The sequence below is a fragment of the Schistocerca serialis genome, chromosome 5, assembly GCF_023864345.2.
Source record: "Schistocerca serialis cubense isolate TAMUIC-IGC-003099 chromosome 5, iqSchSeri2.2, whole genome shotgun sequence".
NCBI lineage: Eukaryota > Metazoa > Arthropoda > Insecta > Orthoptera > Acrididae > Schistocerca > Schistocerca serialis.
In genome coordinates, this window is record NC_064642.1 from 281772580 (window position 1) to 281795833 (window position 23254).

General features: G+C 41.7%; 1 protein-coding gene across 1 annotated transcript in view; it reads left to right on the forward strand.

The window, feature by feature from the left end:
- Positions 1-328: 328 nt before the first annotated feature.
- Positions 329-23254, forward strand: part of LOC126481900 (dopamine receptor 2-like) — a 610866-nt gene continuing 587940 nt past the window's right edge. Inside the window, exon 1 of the mRNA XM_050105858.1 lies at positions 329-807. Coding sequence (XP_049961815.1) covers positions 329-807 — 479 coding nt within the window. The remainder of the gene's footprint in view (positions 808-23254) is intronic.

Genomic DNA, 23254 nt, shown 5'->3' on the forward strand with positions numbered 1-23254 from the left:
GTAGTTAGAATGTCGCTCTTGTACAGTTTTCTCGAATAATTCGGAAACTATCGAAAATGCATCCTACTATAAAATTTAATTATATCAAATTCCCTAGAAAACGGTACAGTTTGTTTTTTCTGTAGCACTAACAGTTTGAATCTAAAGAAAATGGGAATATGAAAATCATGTGCATGTTATTTTAGGGTGTTGAAGGTTGCATAAAATCAAGCAGTAGGTTAGCAGAATCTCCCTTTACACCTGCAACCGATAGAAGTATGTGACTTGCCTTCACAGCGCATCAGGAAAGCCCTCGAGGCCTGAGCCGCATTGTTGCGCGCAGGTGCTGATGGCGTCGGGCGAGCTCGAGCTGACTCTGCGCATCCACCGCGGCGGCCACAACCACAGCGGCGGCAGCGGCAGCGAGCTCACCTCGGACGACGCCGACCAGCAGCACCCGCACCAGCACGGGCAGGCGCCCGCCTCTGCCCCCGCGCCTATCGCCAGCTCGCCGCCCCCGCCGCCCCTACCGCCACCGCCGCCACAATCGCAGCCTCTCAGCCGGCAGCCCTCCAAGGCGCTCAACTCCAAGAACTTCTCGCTGAGCCGAAAGCTGGCCAAGTTCGCCAAGGAGAAGAAAGCGGCGAAGACGCTGGGCATCGTGATGGGCGTGTTCATCGTGTGCTGGCTGCCCTTCTTCATCGTGAACCCGCTGTCGGTGGTGCTGCCGCAGCAGGAGCTCTTCTCGGCCGTCGTCTGCTGGCTGGGCTGGCTCAACTCGGGAATGAACCCCGTCATCTACGCCTGCTGGAGCCGGGACTTCCGCAGGTCAGGTCGCGCTTCAGCTCCACACTTCCCCATCTTCTGTGCTGCTAAGCTGCTTTTCTTTTCATGTACTTGTAGCAGTTCCGGCGTTCAAACCAATATTTAATGAAGATCAGATTACAGTTGCTGCTGTTACGATACGAGACGTTGTAGAATCATCTGCTGGAAATGAGGCTATTAGGCCTTGACTCCCTCTGTTTTCCAGATTAAAAATAAAACTGGAACGGAATGTGATCACTAGGCAGCAATCTTAACATGAAGAAATCACTGTTTAACGCTATTGCAAGGCTCTTTTTCTTCCGTAACAGTCTCCTGCAAACTTACGTACATGGATGCGTTGGAAGCCCAAACTATGAAATTATGGAAGATAAGAACCTTTCTATAGATAACAAGCAGGCTGCAAAAATAGGGCATGTATCAATGCTTTGACGGTTTCATATTCGAATGTCACACACCAAACTCATGACGGGAAACTTCAAGTCTTGTTGGGTGTATGGCATGTCGCGCAATCTTGTTGAAACCATTTTCCGTAACGAACGACGGGACTCTGCCTGTAAACTACTGCGCTGGAGTTCGATGTTCTTTGGAGTTCGAGCGGTTTTCCGAGGGCCGGTTGACTTTCGGTTCGATGCACTGACAGTTTCACGAAGTACCTTACCCAAATCAATATTGTTGCACAAACACGAATAGAATATCGCATCTGAATTTTGAAATGCGTACGAAATGCACGCCCCATGCCCACAACAGATTTGCTATAACGAAAATAATTCTCCATTGCATGCCCAGGAAGTTACTTCGATCAGTACATCATTACTGACCTGTACGTGGGATGAAACTTGACACTCAGCACCACTAATAGAATGGGCCACCGTTGTATTTTCTTTTTAGCGCGCGTTAATCAAAACTGAAAACGTCTAAACATTGCGAAACACTCTGTATTTATGATAGTAGCACTGGCTTAAATATGAGTAAGCATAACCTCTGCAGAAGAGACCACAACTGTGGTATTCAAAAGAAATTAGGTACTGCGATTTGAGACAGTCTTCAAGAAGCAAATGATACAATAATCTGACAGATTCCTATATCATTACTGCAGGGTTACGAAGATGGGGGCAACAGTGAGAAGCATCAAAAATTTCAATAGTCCCTAACGCCGTAGCGTAATTGACAAGGAATTCTTTTGGATTTTTTCTTAGTGGTATATTTTCGTCTAATATTCCATGTTTTTATATTTGTACATGAGTGTCTACATTGTTTTGATATTTTGTGCATAAAACCCAGGTAACAGGTTCAGCATAGGAAAGGATCAAACGTGGAAGGGAGAACTACCAGATAGTTCACCATTTTCACCCAATTAACATTTATTTAAGAAAAACATACTGATCATTTAAATTTCACATTAATAACAATCATGAAAACAATCGGGATTATAGAGACACGTAAAGTGACAAACTACTGAAATTTACCAATATAAGCAAAAGCAAACAGGATTCAATAAACACAAAGAATCTGATTTTATAATAGTTAGAATGAAATTGGAATCTTAATTAACAAACATTCGTAAGTTAATCTCGCCAAACTCCACAGCCTACAACCCTGGCGCCAGTCGCTCAACTCGATGAACAGCACAACTACTCAACTTTTGCCATGTATGACAGACGACGCGGCAAAGCGCTTCTGCGGCAGTAACTTAGACCTCGGACATTGGGCAGGATGCCGCTAAGGTAGCGGCCCAGCTGTCACGGCTGCAAACACCAAGGTGGACTTGCGTGTTTTGCAGTCAACTATGAACATAAATCACACGCAAGGCAGCACTCTCAAACAGTAATAGAATATGCGCTTACAAATGATGAGACTCGCATTATCAAGATAAATACAGCTCCTAACCTTAGATAAAACAAATAGTTAAAGCCAAACTTAAATAAGTAAAAGCCTTCACAATGATTGTAATCAGGTCAGTAGAAACTTGCTAAGACAGACAGAGATAATTGGAAGGGATTCTGTCGTACACAAATACATACTCCTCTCTCTAGGTAAGATGATAAGCCAGTACATGTAAATGACAAGGTGCAGGTATAAACATAGCAGTTATAGTTAAACCATTAAACAAGGCAGAAAATTTCATTCAGTAGTACAAACATAGCAGTTGCAGTTAAGAAGATCATTGGCCGGTAAGCCTTATATATATGAAGATGGTATCTTCTTCTTCAGTGCAGATGCACACAAATTGCGCGAACTCTTACGGGAATCGTAAAGTTGACTGCCGCGAGTGGCGAGTATTGTGGGCAGGAGCGCTACAGATGCAGTGTATGGACAGTAATTTGGAAGGTGTGGGTCTGACAGGGAGCGTGCCAGAGATAAGTTCCAGCAGTCGCTCTATCGTCTGTGTCTAACGTGGCTGAGTCGGATCAGTTCCGTTTCAGCCGCGCTAGCGAGTGGACGCTGTTAACTGCTGCGGTACACTTCCGTGTTTACATCGTTGCACTTGTGCTTCGCCAAGTGATGTCCGTCCGTTAATCTCCGTGTTCGTTCATATTCCTTGTGATCAGATCACTCGTTGTGGTTGTGCTGCTGCTAATTGGAATTTCGGTTGTTTAACCGCAATTTCGTCGCTACAAACCTCAGGAAGAATACGCTGGTATTTGCTTTTGCCAAGAAATCCCGTCCTGTTCAGCCGACATCCCTGGAAATATATGATTGGATTAGACAGGTAATTGGTCTCAACTCTGAAATCGTCCGAACCTGGCAACTGATCAGGAAAAATGCTGTGTTTTGGTCAAGTTATTCAGTGCTTCGAGTGTTGATAAAGTTTTACGAAAGTGTGGCTATGAAGTAAATTTTGCTCATAGAAATGATTACAAAAGTAAGGTTTCCATCTATAGAGCTGACATTCATTATAAAACCGTTCGTGTCTTGAACCTTCCCATTGAAACTGAAAATCATAAGATTAAGGAAGCTCTTTCAAACTACGGGGACGTTAAATCAACTGCAAGTGGAAGATGGTAGTCTCGCTTTAACCTGCAATGTTTCAACGGGGTCCGCTTTGTAGAGACGGACGTTAAGACGAATATTCCGTCTCACATAACTGTTCGTGGGTATAAGGCACAAATTGTTTATACAGGTCAGGAAGCTACATGTCATACATGTAAAGAAACCGGCCACTTCAGACAGGAATGCCCGCGGCGGACGGTTGTTCTTAAAAGTACTTTAATACACTGTCAGAAGCTTACCTTGAATGATCTGTTACCAAAGAATAGACCGGATCAACTGGTTGAGGATGTTAACGCAGCGGGCCAAGCTGATGTCTCCCTTCACGACAACAGCCAATTTCCCCCGTTAGCAACAAAGGGAAACCCTGTTACCACTACTCGAGAAACTGAAATGCAACCGAGAAAATGACCTCAGGAGACCTGATAGTTGTTCAGAGGACGAGCTCTCCTGTCCAACTCCCTCAGTTCGCAAGCAAATCAGTGCGATGAGGAGATAGAGAACCGGAAGGAAAAATGCGAATGGGTACTGATTAACAGAAATATAATGGACTTACTGCACCAGAAAATGAAGGGGGATGTAGTCAGTATTAAGTTGCAAGAAACAACAGATGCTGTAGCCGATTGCAAATATCAGCAGCTATCGGTTAGTAAACAAAATTCAGGGAGAGGTTGCACAACTGCCGTCTCCATTTGTTCCCTCGATCAGGCAGTAAGTGACATAAATAAAGAACGAGGAAGTGGTGCAAAAATGAAATCACGGTCAACACCTCACGGCAGGCGCCGGTATCAGAAATTGCGAAAGCGTCTGCTGCTGTTCCAGATGAGCCGCGAAGTAAAATACCGACGCAACCAAATGTGAATGTAGCTCGTAACCAAGGGAAGGGAATATACGCAAAGGGCGACCCAAGCCCAAAGATGTTCAGTACGAAACCGTCCTACATGAATCACTGGAGGAAAAATCAGAAAGTGTACAAGTAAATTAGTCTGCTTGCTGTAAATGAGAAAACATCAGAAGTAGAAAAAAACGGGACAGTAACTAATAAACTGATTGAAGCATTATTCCATGTTCAGCCTTCCGAGAAAACTGTTATAGATTAAATGAACCCTGAACCAAAGGAAACTAAATTAGTTCATCAAAACAACTACACAGTGACAGCGCAATGACACAATCTTATTCTGTCACCAATATAAACATAAATATGAAATTATCGGCACTCTACGAATTTTTATACGATTTCGCGACTGATATTGCTCTGTTACAAGAAGTCCTAATGTCAGATTTAGTAGTTCCCCCTTATGTCGGTTAAAAAAATTGTCTCCCGAAACAAGTGTTGGAACAGATGTTTTGGTGAGGGGAGGGATTACAGTAAGTGAGGAGGAACGACTGGAATACAGAAGGGGAATAGGAATAAATATCTATGATGTGACTATCATCAACTTGAACGGCCATTCAGGAAGTTCTCACCAAGCTGACGGGGCACGTTTCTTCAAAGTGACTTGTTAAGGAAAACTCCAAGACAGTTATTACTTGGAGTTGATTTTAATTGTTTTAAATCCAAAAGATCAGTTACCTTATTTTAATTTCTCAAATGAACTAAAATTACTAGTTACTGGTTTAGAATTAAAGGATAAAATACCGCTCCATTGTTGAGTTCACATATGTGACGGTGACATCTCGTAGCAGGATTGATAGATTATATATTTCTAACAATCTTGAAATTTCCGTGACAAAAGTAGAAACCATTCCTACGTACTTTTCCGACCATTAAAGTGTCTTAGCTTGTATAAATCTAACAACACAGCCAGTTCGCCGATTCAAGAGTCAGTGGAATTTGAAGACTTTCTTGTTAATAAATCGTGATTTAGGAAACCTGATTAAAGAGGCATGGGCAATATGCCTGCGTGCTCGTAGTAGATACGCCACTGCTATCGACTGGTGGGTTAAAATGGCGAAGCCAAAGGTGAGGAAGGTTCTTCTTCAATACTATGAACAGAGCGCAAGAGAAATGAAATGCACTATCGAATATTACTATTCCGTTTTGAGAGATCTATATGATCGGGTCTCAGCAGGTTCCTCACTTCGGATAGCAGATATAAAAAGAGTCAACGCCAAGTTACTTAACATCAAGAGAAGTCAAATGGAAGGGTTTAAAATTATACCGAAGGCAAATTCGGTGTCAGAAGATGAAACTACTTCCTGTATCATTTAGTGAAGCATACGAAAAACGGGAGAAGGTCTTTTATTGATGAAATTCGAACAAAACAAGGTACAATTCTCAGAACCCAGCAGGATATCATGGACGAGATTCATCGCTGTTATTGCGAGCTATATTCTAGAAATCAAAACAGTGGTGCTTCCTTGGAATAATTCCTTGACATCCTAGCCCCACAGCTGACAGAAGCTGACAACGAAAATTTTCTCGAGGTTGTCAGTGAAGAGGACGTGTATGAGAATCTATGCGCCTCACCACCAAAGAATATCCCCAGGAGCGGATGGTCTGTCAGCTGAGTTTTACATCCGTTACTGACCAATACCAGGTTCGAAAATCACGGACATTGTAAATGAGATTATTCACGCTAAAATGATTCCGGCTGAGTTTAAGGAGAGTGAAATTGTTCTGGTGCCAAAAATTCTGGAAACAAAGATTTAAATACTTTTAGCCCAATTTCACTGCCGAATTCTGATTATAAATTATTAGCTAGAATAGTAAACAAGAGAATTTCATGTCTTACAGATAAAATTATTAGCCAACATCAGAATCGCGCGCAAGGTAGAACAATTTTTCAAAATCTAGCAAAATTCAGGGATGTCATTGCAATAACTTCTATAACAAACGTAAAGTGTGCTTTATTTTTATTTTTATAAGGCGTTCGATGTAGTAAGTCGTGAATATCTTCTACAGACGCTGAAAAAAATAGGTTTCAACGATGGGGTTATACAGTTGATAAAGAATATAGCATCTGGAATAAATGCAAAAATAGCGGTGTATTCTCAACAATCCAGGCCGACACAAATACAACGAGGTGTTCCTCAAGGCAGTCCTCTGTCCACGTAGCTCTTCTCCATTTCACTGGAACTTTCCTCCGACATTTCCATGCTAGATTAAAAGGCTTAACATTATCTGGAAATAAAACAGTTATAAGAGCCTATGCTGACGATACAGGGGTCATTATAAAGAATAATAAAGGGTTAACCACGCTAGCAACAGTGATTGATTCGTGTGATAGAGCATCTGGAGCCAATGCAGACGAAAAACCGTAAGGTGTTAAATCTCAGAGGATTTGATAATATCAACGTCGAGTGGGCAAAATTAGTCCGACAACATAAAGCACTTGGGATCATGCTGACAGCATGCCCCCTGAAAATGACGGCTTTAAATTGGATAGTTTCAGCGGGTAAAGTGCAAAGAGCCATTATAGAGAATTTAACTCGATATATGAACCAAGTTTTAAGAACAAAGTATATCAACTCATTCATCCTTTCTAAAGGTCGTTATACTGCCCAGCTGTTTCCAATACCGAGAATGATAGCTAGGAGATTAATGTCCAAATTCACAGACTTTTTGTGGAGAGGTGAAGTGTTCAGAGTACCTGATAAAGTAGCCACTTTAGATCCTAAAAATGGTGGACTAGAATTAACTGATATAACGGATAAAGCCTCAGCACTTTTTATCAAAAGGCAAGCTAATTTAATAAGAGACTCGCGAGAAAGCATAACCAGCCAACTTTTCGAGATCATTAAACCTCGAAGCCTGAGTCTCCCAAATAACGTGCAGAATATCAACAGTCGTTTACAGCATGTGAGGGTTTTCTGTGTTGAGTTCAGTTATGTAAGTGTCGATGTCAGGCAGTCACGACATTTAACATAAAGATCCATGATGCGGGAACGCAATAAAACGAAGGAAGGAACAAAATAGAACGGTAGTTTCCAAACATTGAGTGGACTGAGATTTGGAAAAACAGTTCTAATGTGCTCACGCCTAATATAATAAAGTCACGGTACAAGACAGTTAACAACATAGTTAGCGCCAATGAAATACTGCACGCAATCGGACTGTGTGAGACAAATATATGCAACACTGCCATCTAGTTGACACAATAATTCATAGATGCATTCGTAGCGGTCACATGAATAGTTGGAAGTGGATCCCAGAGGAAATAGTTCTGCTTACAAGACATCCCCTCAGTATATATCACTGTCATTGATACACAGGCCTGAAGCACGCTATTTCCCAGAGGCAAAAAATAACGCTGTGTACTGGTTGCTGGGAAATTTTGTTAATTACGTCATTAACAAATTAGACTCCGACAGCACCATAGAGTTCAAGGTACACATGCTCTGTGAATTCCACAAAATTAGAAGTTATTCGAATCACAAGAAAAAGTTCGGTAATATGTTATTCATTATATTTGAGAGAATTGGCATTGGTTAATGTAAAAAAAGAAGACTGTGTTGATACTGATGTATTGAAGTTATCTTAAGGAAATTATTTAAGATTTTACTGTAAAATTTTAGTGTGTGCTTTTTCTACTTCAGAGAGTAGTTACTTAATTTTATAAGCTAATGTACAGAACTTATGTGACAGTCAGATTGTGTGTCCAATAGTGTCAAAACACTATTGGACTTATTGGTTTTTATAAAAAAATATGGAAATTGACAGTTGTTATGGAAATGTCCTTATCGGTTGGTTAAAACCATAAGATTCTATCTGATATAACGTAATATTAAATGGCTTGCACATTGCCCTGTTCATTTTTTACTGTTATGTGTAAGTCAGTTATACAGTGAGAGACTTATTATATAGGTCTGATTACTTCAGATACTTAAAATTCCATTAATGTCCAGAATGTGTAGTCGGAAGGCTACTCAAATTTATCACATCTCTTTTACTCAATTCTCAAGTATTTCAGAAATTGTCTAATAAGATTATTAAATTGTTTTTATGTGCGGTGGGCATACATCTTCCATATTTTGTACTTTGACTTTCATAAATTTGTATGAAATGCTCATAGGTAGTCTGACTGAGATGAGTAGGTTAAAAATCAGTTTCAACCCTTAACCTGTCTCTCACGGAGACGATTTACTTGTGTACATTAATGTATTAAAAACTATCCCGCCAACTTGCTGATATCCTTCATAAAGAGTTATTTATGCTTCCGTAAAGAATGGAGCCCATGTAATTCAAAGTGCAGTTTTTATTTAATCATGTTTGAAGTTTGAATGTCTTTAAAAAATATTTATTGATGTTTAAATAAATTCTTTCGGGTAATTTATTCAGTAACACAATCTTCTGTTGCATTTCTTTAACATCAGCATAATTGCAATGATCAAACTATTTTTGGTTTAAATCATTTCATGTATAACATGTGTACGTGGTTAGTACATGTACTTAGTATGTATTTAGAATGTGTAACATTGTTTCTTCAACAGTTGTTAAAAAAAAAGACGATAGAGCGTCTGCCAAGTAAGCATTAGGTCCCGATTTCGAGTCCCGGTCGAGGCAGAAATTTTTCAACTGTCCACGTTGATATTTATCAACGCCTGTAAGCAGCGAAAGGTCTAGGTTTCATTGCAACTTTAATTAATTTTCTTGCTGCTGTTGATCCGCACATTTGCTCCCGTGTAATCGCACGTGGAAGTAGCACGAGTAAAGCAAGTGTCCCACGCATTCTCCATCGAAATAAGTTTCATCCCTATCACCTCTCTGTGCATGAAGCGCTGCATGAAAACGATTATGAGCATAGTGTTAACTTATTTACGCGGGCACTAATATGGATACTCAAGATGTATCATGTATCTTGCTTAGAGCTGAAGCAACTTTTACCAATCATGGCCAGCTAAACCACCGAAAAATGCATTATTGGGCTGTTGACAAACCTCGTTGGCTTAGTTAGGCTGACCGTTAGCGTCCATGGTGTAGAATAGCGAACCAGCAGCTCATAAGCCCATTTTTCTTAGACGGAACGGTAAACGCGCTAAAGTATCGCAGTCTCCTAGAAGCCTGTCTTCCACAGATGATGGAAGATGTTCCTCGGCCTAGTAGGAGGATCCTGTGGTACCAGCATGAGTGTCTCTGTGAGAACTTTTCAAAATACGACATTTCGTAAACAACTTGCATTAGAATCATGCATCAAACACGACAGACATTCTAATTTACCATAATTTCATTCTGTTGGTTTCGATAGGCATTGTTCAGTTCAAAACATGTATGTATACCCAAAAAATACACTTTGTGTTATTACAATCTCTCGATTTGATAATAATACGAGCCCTTGACTTCCAACCCAATCAGTGAAAATCCCGCTTCAATGGCATTTTCTTTTTCCGCAATATCTAAGAAGCAATTTTTAGGTGATTCACCCTGTATATCTATCATCTGCAGTCGATACCATTTCTCTGAATTTTGAACCACATCTGGTCTATGCTTACACAGACTGGAATGAGTGGAGTCTACCTTTTAGGAAGGTGTCAAGCGAATTTCTATCTACTTTTTTGAATAGGTGCATGGTGCGTTTATTTTTAGTGAATTTGAATGTTCCGGTATTCGGTCAAGCTACAACACCCTTGTGGCCACTAATCCGTATATCTGTCACCGTCTCCTTAGGTGGTAAGCATTATTTGTCGCTTAGAAGTCAAGTATGTTTTCGCGACTACTTACACTTAAAATGGGCTCCTCAACTAGTTGTTCAAAATAATTTTGCGAGAACGAATTTAGCAATATTTCGGACGACGCTTTATACCTACCACCGAGTATAAATATGTATTTTCGCCAACACGTCTAGAGCAAATCGAAGTCACTAGCAACTATAATTGTATGAGTCTGTTACCTACTGTAAATGACTCAGGTTATCTTTGAACTGTTTACCAAATGTGTCATCTGAGTCAAGCGGTCGGCAAAAGAAACCTATCATTAGCTTATTCCGGTTGTCAGGAACAAATAACCTATGCCCATCACAACTCACAGGAGTTATCTACTTCAGTTTCACTACATGGTAAACTACCTCTGGCAGCAATAAAGATTTCGCCATGAAATTTATTCACTCTATCCTTTCTGTCCGCGGTTAGGTCTTTGTAAAAAGTTTGGGTGAACTTATTTCCGTCTTTAGCCAGCTCTCTGTCCCTATAAGGATTTGAGATTCGGTGCTTTCTGTTAGCACTTGGTGCTATGGTTCTTTTCCAACAGAGCTACGAAAGTTTACAACTACAATACTGATTGTGACTATGTCTACGCTCTTCTTGTGTTCGTCCCGCATCCTTTGAAACTAAAGCCCTCTCTGCACTTTCCCGAGACCCTCTTACCTGAGAAACCACCCAGTCCATACAGCCCCTGCTACCCGCGTAGCTGCTTCCTATGTGTAGTAGACTCCTGACTTATTTAGCGGAAAACGGAAACCCACCACCCTTCGGCAGTCTGAGCCTCTAGTTGAGACCCTCCACTCGGATCTGTACCAAAGGGCCACACAGTTGGTTCTTGTGGTGTCTAAGATACCAATCTAAAAGTGTTTCGACGACTGTTCCCAGAAGCACTATGAATGTCCATCCGCAGCAGGAACATCACTGTGTGCAAATCAATCACACTGCGCCTTGGAGCGTCAGCAGCACCAGGAATAGAGATTTGAGCTTAAGTAATCGTGCACTAACAGAAGTTGTCAGTTGCAATTAATAAGTCAGTCCCAGCCGTGCTAGGGAGTTCCTGCAGAACGTTCGTTGTGTCTTCAACTCTCCAAGTCGTCGAGTGAGATAGAAATAGTAGCCGACTGGCAGACAGTGATTAGTCTTCAGAAGAAACAGAACAGTCAATAGAATCAGTGTATGGACAGAGATTTAACTGAGTACTGTTAATATGGAACGGTTTTACGGATAGTACAAAAAGACAGAAGATTTGTTTTCTTTCGACTGTAGTTCAGAAAACATTATTTAGTTTGTGTTCATAGTACTGTGAGAACTAAGTCTTTCGCGACGGCACTGATATGTAAAACATTCTCGGTTTTCTTGCCGCGTTAGTTCGAGATAAAATCTCGAGCTTTCGACGGTAGCCTCCATTGCCATCGTCAGAAACAAGTGACTGTTTTCACTGCTGCTGTGGTGGACTTATATAACCTGTGGACGGTTTCTGATTGGCCGACCTGTGATTGGTCGGCGATTACGCGCTGCTGTCTCGGACGGTGTCAGCGTTTGCGCTGTTGGCGCCACTGCTTCCGTGGAAACGTAAAAGCAACAACGAAAGTCTCTGCTGATTCACTACATAGATCACTCGTTTCCATGCACCGCTCAGATAATATCCGCTATCACGCTTAAAGTTCTTGTCGCTCATTCTTATTTCAACAGCCTCATTAATAACAGAATCCCAACAGAATACCAGTACGTGGAGATATGGGACAAAATGTTTCTTTCATCAAACAGTATTTTACGTTTGGGCTGTGCTCCGCAATGGCCGATTTCTCTAGCTCTCTATTTTTAATATGGCATTAGTGTTCTGCACTAAATTTTGCCTGCTGGACAGTTTACTAATTCGTATCGAAAATCCTCTACTCTCTCCGACCAAGCGAAAATCAATTCTTCCTTTTTTTCGATTTATCGTTCTGGCCCAGAGAGCTCAGGCTGTTGGACACGAATTATCAAACTTTGTGGCAGACGCATATTAGGGGCCTTTCTAGATGGTTCTATAGTTACTTACAGCTTTTGATTCATGAAGGTCTATCTGAAGATGAGACAATATTGTATTGAAAGCAACAGTACTTACAGGAGATGAACGTCATAATGCAATAATAAATGCAGCTACAGGGAAACTGACTTTTATTTGAGTAAATAAATAACAGTTCTACGGATATTGAATACGTAGCTGACTCCACGTTAACTTCAAATGGTTCAAATGGCTCTGAGCACTATGGGACTCAACTGCTGAGGTCATTAGTCTCCTAGAACTTAGAACTAGTTAAACCTAACTAACCTAAGGACATCACAAACATCTATGCCCGAGGCAGGATTCGAACCTGCGACCGTAGCGGTCTTGCGGTTCCAGACTGCAGCGCCTTTAACCGCACGGCCACTTCGGCCGGCCCACGTTAACTTGTAACTTTGGTTGTAAGCTTACTCTTTTTGAAATAACATGTTCCGAAAAGATAGTTTTGTCATTGAGTATGTTTGAGTAATTGACCAAAAAATTTCAACAGAGTTAAGTGTCATGAAAAAACTTAAATATAAAAACGAGTCATATAAATTATGTATTTTCACCAAGCATGCACAAGGTGTCTCAAAGTCTTTGCATCAGACGACTAGAGGTGATAAGGACATAATATTCGTTGACGCTTCCCACCAACGATAGGCGTCCCTTTTTATTGGTTACTCCCTGAGAAGCGGCAGGATGCAGGCACTCTGCAGCGTGCATATGCCTTGTGTGTTACCTGTAATTCAGTCACCTACTCCCTACGACATCTAAAGTTTCTGATTTTCTTTCAAAATATCTTTCTCAACTCAGAAAAAATGGTTCAAATGGCTCTGAGCACTATGAGACTCAACTGCTGAGGTCATTAGTCCCCTAGAACTTAGAACTAGTTAAACCTAACTAACCTAAGGACATCACAAACATCCATGCCCGAGGCAGGATTCGAACCTGCGACCGCAGCGGTCTTGCGGTTCCAGACTGCAGCGCCTTTAACCGCACGGCCACTTCGGCCGGCTCTCAACTCAGAGATACTCTTAATATGATATTGCAATGCCTATGTTATTCCGATTTACGATGCAAGTTTCCTTCAAGGAACAAGCCCTGCGGTTATTATAGAGGTTAGGAAATACATTAAATGTATTCGTAGTTGCGAATATGGACAGCCATTGGTTGTATAAAGCGGTGACGGCAATGAAAATTTGCGCCGAGTGAGGACTAATCCGGATTTCCCGCTTATCGCGAGCAGTCATCTTACCATATGGCTATCCGAGGACGACTGTCGGCCATTATACTGCTCATGGCTGTCCGTATTCGCAACTGTGAATACATTTAATGTATTTCATTACGGCTGTAGTTGCCGCAGTGATTGTTCCTTCTACCATGCCTGAAGGAACCTTGCATCTTAAATCGGAATAACATAGGCACTGAAGTATCGTATTTACCCACCGACACTGGGAAATCGGATTTCAGGTACGGTGTCTCTCCTGTACGTGAATATACATAATGGATGTACGAATACAGGTTTTAGACACATTGTTGAAGACGTAGTGAAGTTTGGGTCTGGCCGTGGGTTGTGATCGGACTGCCAAATTGTAAGACAACCGCTCGCGATGAGCAGGAAATCCAAGTTCAAGTCACCTTCCACCACAAATTTTCATTCTCGTCATTCCAATATGCAGCTGATAGTTGTCAATATTCACATGTGCGAATACATTTACTGTACTCTATCTTAAGGATTTCTTATTGAACATCACTGTATCATTTATTTGAATATGTAGTATGGAACACAGCTGGGTAGTAGACCCTGGTAGTTCGGCGAAATTTCGTAGTCCCAGGGCCGGCGAATCGTAAAGGATACCTAGCGTTTAAGGGAACTGTCAGTTAATCTGTCTCTAACAAAAATTGTTCCCATGACGTTGTCACCCCTATAATTTTGATGTAGTAAATGGGACTTATAAAGTAAAATGTACCGTTTGGATGTAAAATAAATCTGAATATCGAACTACTTACAGATCTGCCTCCTCACGGTACGCATACAGCAGAGACATCTTGTGAACTGTGTAGGAACTACTACACGTGGCGATTCTGCCGTTTCTTGCACAAAGTGTTTCTGCAAAGCATCCTTTCACACACACACACAATCCACAATTCATTTCTTACGTGCTTGGAGCAGCACTGTTAACCCTCCTAGTTTCAAACGTACCAGTTTCTGGCAGCTGTTGCTGTAGTCGGACTAAAATGCTATCTGGTGGACTGAGATGATCCAGAAAACATTATTGATACATGCGTTGTGTAGCTCTACCATTACGTATCGTCGCTTGAATCGAAATTTTTGAAAGGGATCCGATCTTCAAACTTATATCAAAACCATACATTTTCGACAAGGCTCCCTCTCAAAACTTCAACTACCAAGTCCGCTCCACAGCCGCTGGAAGTTGCTAATAGGTACTGCGAAACACCATCGACATTTATTGTACCGGATCACTTGTTTGATACCATAGCGTAATATTGCGGACCTAATCCATAGAATAAAAAATTCTTTCTTCAAAGCTGTTTGTCACATTTCTACGCATTCGAAATGCACATAATTATCATGTTTTTTAAATAAATGATATCAGTGTTGTGGGCTAATTTCGAAAGTAAATTCACTTTGTTACTTGCATTCTTTGTCAAACACAAGCTGCTGAGAAAACGACATGAAAGAGAGGGATGGAGAAGAGAGTGTGTGTGAAGCGTAATATTTTAAAATCAGTGTGCGATTAATGTCAAAAATTGTAAAGTTTCTTTAGTGCTTATGTTTCATATTTAGTTTCTGTTTTCAAGAGCGATGTTAGAAAAATGATTCAAATGGCTCTGAACACTATGGGACTCAAATGCTGTGGTCATAAGTCTCCTAGAACTTAGAACTACTTAAACCTAACTAACCTAAGGACATCACACACATCCATGCCCGAGGCAGGATTCGAATCTGCGACCGTAGCGGTCGTGCGGTTCCAGACTGTAGCGCCTTTAACCGCTCGGACACTCCGGCCGGCACGCGCGATGTTAGAAGTTTTCCCCTCCCCTCCCTGTAGACCTGCATAACACAGGCTGGGCTGTGTACCTAATTAGCACGCAACCTGTTATTTAGGCTTTTGGATGCTGCCTATCAGAGCTTCCGCAACATTTGCTTACACGTTCACTGTCTGCCTTCCTTGCTGACAGAAACTCTGTTTAGTCAGTAGCAACTGCTGCTTTTAATTTAGAAAACTGGTTAGCAATCAGAGAACGCTGATTTATCACATGTGAGAGGAAAATGTGCAGAAAATCTTCATTTAACTCATAATGCTCCAACTGTGTTTAGGAAAATTGCTGTTGTAAACATGTATATAATAATATAAATGGATGGCGGATTTTACTAGGAATCACAGATGAGCACAATGTGGCCTTGATCCACTTATTTCGGGAAACTGTACCGTAACAGTTTAATCGATATTGGAGTATGCATCACAGAATTGACGCCAGCTGACTATTTGAGTAAAGTAGGTGTTACGTAAAAACGCCTAGAAATCTAGTAACATAAACTGAAAAATACACTGTTTCTGCAAATCAATGTCATATCTTCATCGGGGGGATTTTTTCCCAACTGTAATAGGATTACGAGAATTTTGTTCAAACAGAACGGAATAAGCGTTAATTTTCAAGAGTGCTGGAACGCATTAACGTGGGAAAAATATATCAGCTACATTCATAAATGATTATCCGTTTAAATCATTCTCATATATATATACTACAAGCGTTTGTTTGCTTTATTTATTTAAGGAAATACGTTCAGCATTTAAATCTTGATATTGCATGTACGCTGCTGGCCTTTAAATTTGCAACACTAGGTAGCTGTTATGTAATAATCATCATCGTGGTACGAAGTTCGCTGCACTGCCTGACAAAGTGAAACTCTAATAACATAATGCTGGATGTTAATGCAACTTCATACAATTGCACATCATCGGCGGGTTTGTAATGATTAGAGTTACAAATATCTGTGAGAGGGTGTTGAGGGATCACTGCGAAAGAGACGTAGACGCTGTTATCTAGTGTGAGATAGCGTTATGAGCAACTGACTTTGAAAGGGAGTCCATAGGGCCTCATGGTCGAAAGGCATTAGATCCAGACTTGTGTGGCATTCGGATGTGACAGCGGCAGGAACTGCGTGGAAATGTGAGTAGGCATTCATCGTCAACTTTCCGGTTGAACACCTCTGACCAAAACAAGTGTGGATTGTGCACCAAGCACGTGCCATCGAAGAACGAGTACCGGATTCCCTGAAACATTTTGTGCCATCCTGCACCTTTGGCGGGAGACTAGGAGCAGGCGGACTAGGAAATGAATGCCTCATGTATCGGCTGCCGTTTACTGCACAACAAAAACGTCTGCGTTTAAAATGGTTCCGAGATCGAGAAGCAATGGAGCTGCTGACGAATGGCGTCACATTGCGTTCAGCCATGAATCGTGGTTCTGCTGTACCTCGGATGACCGTCGTCGGCAATAATGGCGGTGAGCTAGAGAGAGGTCCTATACTTCCAATATTTTGAAAAGGTACAGTGGGGTTACTACCGGCGTCAATGTGTGGGGGCCATACCGTATGACTTCAGGTCACTGCTGGTAGTGAAACCAAGTCACCCTGACGGGACAACGGTACGTCAAGGACATCTTGTGTCCTCGTGTATTACCTCTCAGGAGACAGAAATTTTGTGTCGGTATTTAACAGGCAGTGCTCGGCCACATACGGCGCCTTACTCTACGAATTGTCTGTGTGACAGGTGCTAGCGAGCGCAGCGAGGTCCCCAGATATGTCTCCAGCTCGGATATAAACTCTGTCCCAGTGCCTCTAGACAGGATATCAAGGAGCAGTTACGACAGTTGTAAGCCTGGAGGAGATGCAGTTTTATAACACTCTTCCCATCTGGATCAGTGGTTGCATACATGCCACAGACGATGCAACATGATATTGATAAGTGGTCTACTGTCAATTTCTTATACGTTTGTTTTCATGAAATAACATCGTATGCCTTCCAACCCATTTACTTTAGTTCCCTGCTCCTCTTCTTCCTGCTTCACTTTCTTGTCCGGCTATGTATTCGCTTGGATATGCAGTTCACTGACATTCATTTCAACACAACTATAGAAAGTACGTAAGAGTAACATTATCGACAACGTGTTTCAGAAATATTGTTAGAAATATCGTCCGATTGTAGAGTACGTCTTGAGGAACAAATCTAGGATGGGAACCCGTGACTGGAAACGTCATGAAACAACACTACAGAGCGACGAGGTTACGGGCACCGGCGCCTGCCACTGGTCCACCCCTTCCGCAGCGAAAGTGGCTCTGTGCGCTTAAGACCATATGTGGATCGTCTCTGAATGTTGTTTGTTGTTCAGTGATACCGACTGACTGCCACAATTGCCAATGGAATAAATGGAGGTAGCTCCATTGTAGAAAGGGCTCACCTCCTACGAATGCCATCCTGCGTTACCTCAGTGAATGTTTCGGGCAAAGGTACCAATCTATAGTTTATTTTTCTCCTGGAATCGTCTAGAACGTCCAATGTTTTTCGACATATAGGAAAAAGATATACTGCAAGTTAATATCCATGGAGAGCTAAGAGAGCATCGCATTCATAGGAAAGAAAGCCTATCTATCCAGGATCTAGCTTCATCTTCTCCTCCGGCGATCGTGGCAATCAGTTGTGATCACCGAATAACAAGCAGCATTGAGAGACCTTCCGCCAACAGTCCATCAGCTTACGAAAACAAATTTGCTGCAAAAGGCGTGGGCTAGCGGCAGGTTCTGGCGCCTGTAACTTCGAGGTGTCGTTGGATGATGTTTCCGGATACGGCATCCTACCCTCGATTCACTTCTGAAGACACTCTCTGCAACACCTCAAAGTCTGTCGCAACATTTTCGAATTTAACGAAAGTCTGTGCAGATAGTTTCTCGTTAAGAAATCGAATACTGGTTGTTATTGAAATAATATCGCTGCACCTCGAGTAAGAAGGCAGCACGTGTCGGCATTCGACAGCAACATGATCGTAACCTATTGCGACTTCGGTTTCTCATTCTGTTGTATTGCAATGATCGGGATCGAACGGCTGTCATGCGAATATGGAATCCATACATTCAGAAGAGCCATCGTTTACGCCATGGCGAATCTCAACGTACCTACGCGACTATCGCCCGAGAGGAGAATAGAGGTTTTGCTTAATTTGCCAGGATCGTACAAACCTCGGAACGTAATTTGAGTCACGAAATGGACTTGTTTGTAGCAAGAAAAGTCAGAATACATTAGTCATCGTGATATGATCTCAGCATCTTGCATGATTATGTGGCATGCCAATCTGACTGCAGGCGTTACGTGTTAGGATGGTGGCAGTGCATTATCTTCAAGAATTCCGTTACCCATTCTTTCTTGACCTACTTTAGTACAGAGGGTGTGCTCTCGCGGCTTTGGTTTGCACGTTCTCGGGATCACTCATCCATTGAAAACTACCCATTACGGGTTACTGAGAGACTGCCATACCATCATCACTCGACGCTCTCCGGCATAAAGCTGAAGTTGTACTAAGCCATCATGCACAAGTAACCGTCATCCAGGCTAAGTTTGTCTTGCTGCATAGCCGGGTTAGAACACCTCAATATTACTTACAATTTTAATGAGGAATATTGTGAGAGGAAAAAGAGAGAGAAAGGAAAACGACGCACTGCGGCGGAATTTTCCGAATTGGATCAGAATAGGTCGATGTGATGGACATGTGCAGACAAACAAATAGCCACAGTTTACCAAAATAATGGTTGATTTGTTCAAGAGTAAGAGTTTGACAAAATGAGCAAGTCAATGACACGTTGGTCTACCTCTACTCATTATGCAAGCAGTTACTCACTTGACATTGATAGAGTCGTCGGATAACTTCCTGAGGGATATCGTGCCAAATTCTGTCCATTTCATGCGATAAACCATCAAACCCCGAGCTGTTTTGTGAGCCCTACTTATAATGCTCAAAACCTTCTCAAATAAGGAGACATCTGGAGACCCTGACGGCCAACTTAGGGTTTGGCAAGCACGATGACAAGCAGCAGAAACTATGTGGGTGAGTTTTATGTTGCTAAAATGTAAGTCCCTGATGGCCGGTCATGAAGGGCTTCAAAACGGGATGTAGAATACCTACCGCTGTGCTGGAGGGTGCTGCGGATGACAACCAAAGGGTCCTGCTATGAAAAGACAAATACTCTTGGTTAGCGGGACTAGCGGCGTAAGTAAGGTAGGCACTGCACCGCTGTCCAGAACATCTCCAGACACGTCTTCAAAGGTCACTACGGTTGATTTCGAGGTGGAACTCATCACTGAAGACAAATCTGTTCCATTAAGTGAGATTCCTATCATACCGTGTACGCACAGGAAGTTAAATTTCGTCATGTTTTATGCTTCCCGGACCTCAGTGCAGTGTCATATTTCGTATTGTTCCACTAACGTTTTTCTGTTTGCTAGTGCGACTCGTCCCTGCCCGTGTGGGATAGTTATGTACAGCATATAGTTCGAACTCTGCTATATGAGGCTACTGTGAAGCAAAATAACACCTACAACTTATATCAACCATCTTTGCTACGAGATCGTAGTCTTGTTGTAAGAATTATATTCGCTGAAACATATCAGACGCAGCTAATGAGTTTATAATAGTGAAACACTACGTTAGAAGCCGAAGAACATCGAGCACAAAATTAAAAGGAGGAAAACTTACGAATCTTCAACTTGTCAGAACGAGGTCGACTTAGCAAACGTGTCCTTTCATTTATCTTAATTTTTAATATTTATTTAAATGGATCATGCAGTGTATGCAGATAGACGTATTACAAATGGTTATGTACTGTAGATGGTTACTCGACTGAAGCAACAGCCACATGTTGTTGTTACACCTTGCCATAGTTAGCTCAGTTTGCAGTCGACTACATTCCACCATCTAAATTAATATCCGATGAGAAATTTAACAGCAGATATCTTAATTTACAACTGTAATTGGTTCAAATGGCTCTGAGCGCTATGGGACATAACTTCTGAGGTCATCAGTTCCCTTAGAACTCAGAACTACTTAAACCTAACTAACTTACGGACATCATACACATTCATGCCCGAGGCAGGATTCGAACCTGCGACCGTAGCGGTCGCGCGGTTCCAGGCTGTAGCGCCTAGAACCGCTCGGGCACTCCGGCCGGCACAACTGTAATTCTCCCAGTATACCACCTAGAACATTCGTGACACTCATCACAAGGAGTTTCAATAATTTCATTTTGCTATTGCATTTCCTTCTGTTACATTGACTTTGACGTATAGCGTGCATAAATCAGACATTACTTTTATTCCATTAGAGTTCCAAGCAGCATAGCGCGAGAAAAGAAAGGCATTTAGGATAATATTCAGAGTATTGAGAAAGCATTACGAAATGTGCAGGAACCTAAGGGCGATATTGGGTGTCATTATCCCAGTTATAGCCGATCTTCGATAATGTTACATCTTCTATACACAAGTAGTTTGCACCCATAAAGGTAGCTATAAACAGAGCTCCCATAGTACGTCAAAGAAATGGGTGAAAACCAATCTTAAAATGAATCCATATTAGCGGTACGTTTGTCTAGAAATAAGACAAAATGGAAACGTAATAATACGTTCATAAAATATCACATGTTACGAGAAATTCAAATTCATTCAGGCAATACCACGGATACGAATCTTCACCGCAACGCCATTAAGAACCTGAAAGTCTTTTTCAACATGTAGTGTTCACAAATTCTACTAGGGATTTCCTCAATTCATGGATGCGTGATGAAGAATACAGCCGAATGTAACAACGAAAAACAGGTAGAACGTAAATATTGGAAAACAATTCCAGGGTCAAAAACTGATATTTTTTCTTTTATTTTGGTTTCATTCTCAACAAAATTCATTTAAATATCCCTCTCGCTGCAGCTGTATTTTTTGTTATTACTTTTTATTTTTATTTTTTATTTATTTATTTATCTATTTCTTTAGTCATCATTTTGTGACTCATTTGATGCGGCCCGCCACGAATTCCTCTTCTGTGCCAACCTCTTCATCTCAGAGTAGCACTTGCGACCTATGTCCTCAGTTATCTGCTAGATCTCTTCCAACGTCTGTCTTCCTCTGCAGTTTTTGCCCTCTTCGGCTCCCTCTAGTACCACGGAAGTCATTCCCTGATGTGCTAACAGATGTCCTATCATCCTGTCTCTTCTCCTTCTCTTTTACACAAATTCCTTTCCTCTCCCATTCTGAGCTGAACCTTCTCATTCCATACCTTATCAGTCCACATAATTTTCAACAACTGTATTAAAAGTCGTATTTTACTTTCCGTTAATACAGAGAATTCTGCCGGTCGTCCTAAGAATGAAAATGTGTTCCAGAGAAAGCGAAGACACTTTTTTCTGAAGCTTGTCTGGCTGATCGAGTATTATTTACGAATATTTCATAAAAATTTTATTACTGATTTATAACGAGAAATTAAAAACTAGAATACACTATAGTCATAGCGCAGCGAACGCCCCTGACAATGGAAGAGGGGTAAAAGTGTGTCAGGTTGTGATAATAATATGTTAAAGTAGGTATAGGGATCTGTAATTTGCAAAAGACCTTAAAAATCAAGCAAGTGTAAGAAAAGAAAGGTTTGTGTGAAAAAAAAAAACATGTAACGTAGATTTGGAAGCTAATGCTATTGTTACACAGGCTAAATTTGTCATGCATAATGATCAGTCAAACGAAAACTGAACACCAGCCAAAACTGGACCATGGAATGGTGCCTTTCAAACGTTATCACCATGTGCCTTAAGACATTTACCTCACTGGGTCACGAGACTATCAATTTCTGTGTCGTAGAACGCGATCGGATGCTGACAAGTCAACAGCCGCACCCACTCTTGCACTTCTTCGTCAGATTGAAACTGACATCCACACATAGCTTCCTTCAGATGGCCAATGAAGTGAGAAACACAAAGCGAAAGATGGTGGGGGTACGGAGGGTGTTTTTTTGTTTCCCAGCCTCATCTCTGATGCATAGCCTTCGCTTAAGTGGCGGAACGGTGGCGGGCGTCATCTTACAACAGGATGCTTCCTCCGTTCACCGAGTTGCTCAATCCTGGAACTATAATCAGTGCGCAGCGCTATCAAGACACTTTGCAGAAGCCGCTAAGGCCCAGGACTATTGTGGGACGGCAGCATCCTGTTGCACGATAACTCCAGCCCAAATACACTCTCGGATGGGCGAAGTCTATGCTTCAGCGTTTTGGTTGGGAACATGAATATCCTCGGTACAGCTGGCATCTTCCACAACGTGATATTCACGTCTTTAGTGACCTGAAGAAAGACATGTGAGGACGTTGGTTTCAGTCTGACGAGGAAGTGCAAGAGTCGATTGTGGAATGCGGTTGTAGACCTGTCAGCAGCCGACAGCGCTCTTCGAAACATTAATTGATCGTCTCGTCTCCCAATGGGGTGAGTGTCAACGCGTGTGGTGATTTCGAACCATTCCATGGTCCCTTTTTGGTTTGTATTCAGTTTATATCTGAATACTCCTCATATCTCTTTATGTGCTATGCCACATTATTCATTTAACCTTAATTTTCACTGAATAGTCTCTCTAGTTTTAGTTCTGAATAAAACATTAACAACTGTCATTTTGAAAACGAACTGAGATATTCTATTGCGGCACTAGTTTAAAATCATTGATCCTACAACATTTTTCACAGCCACACGT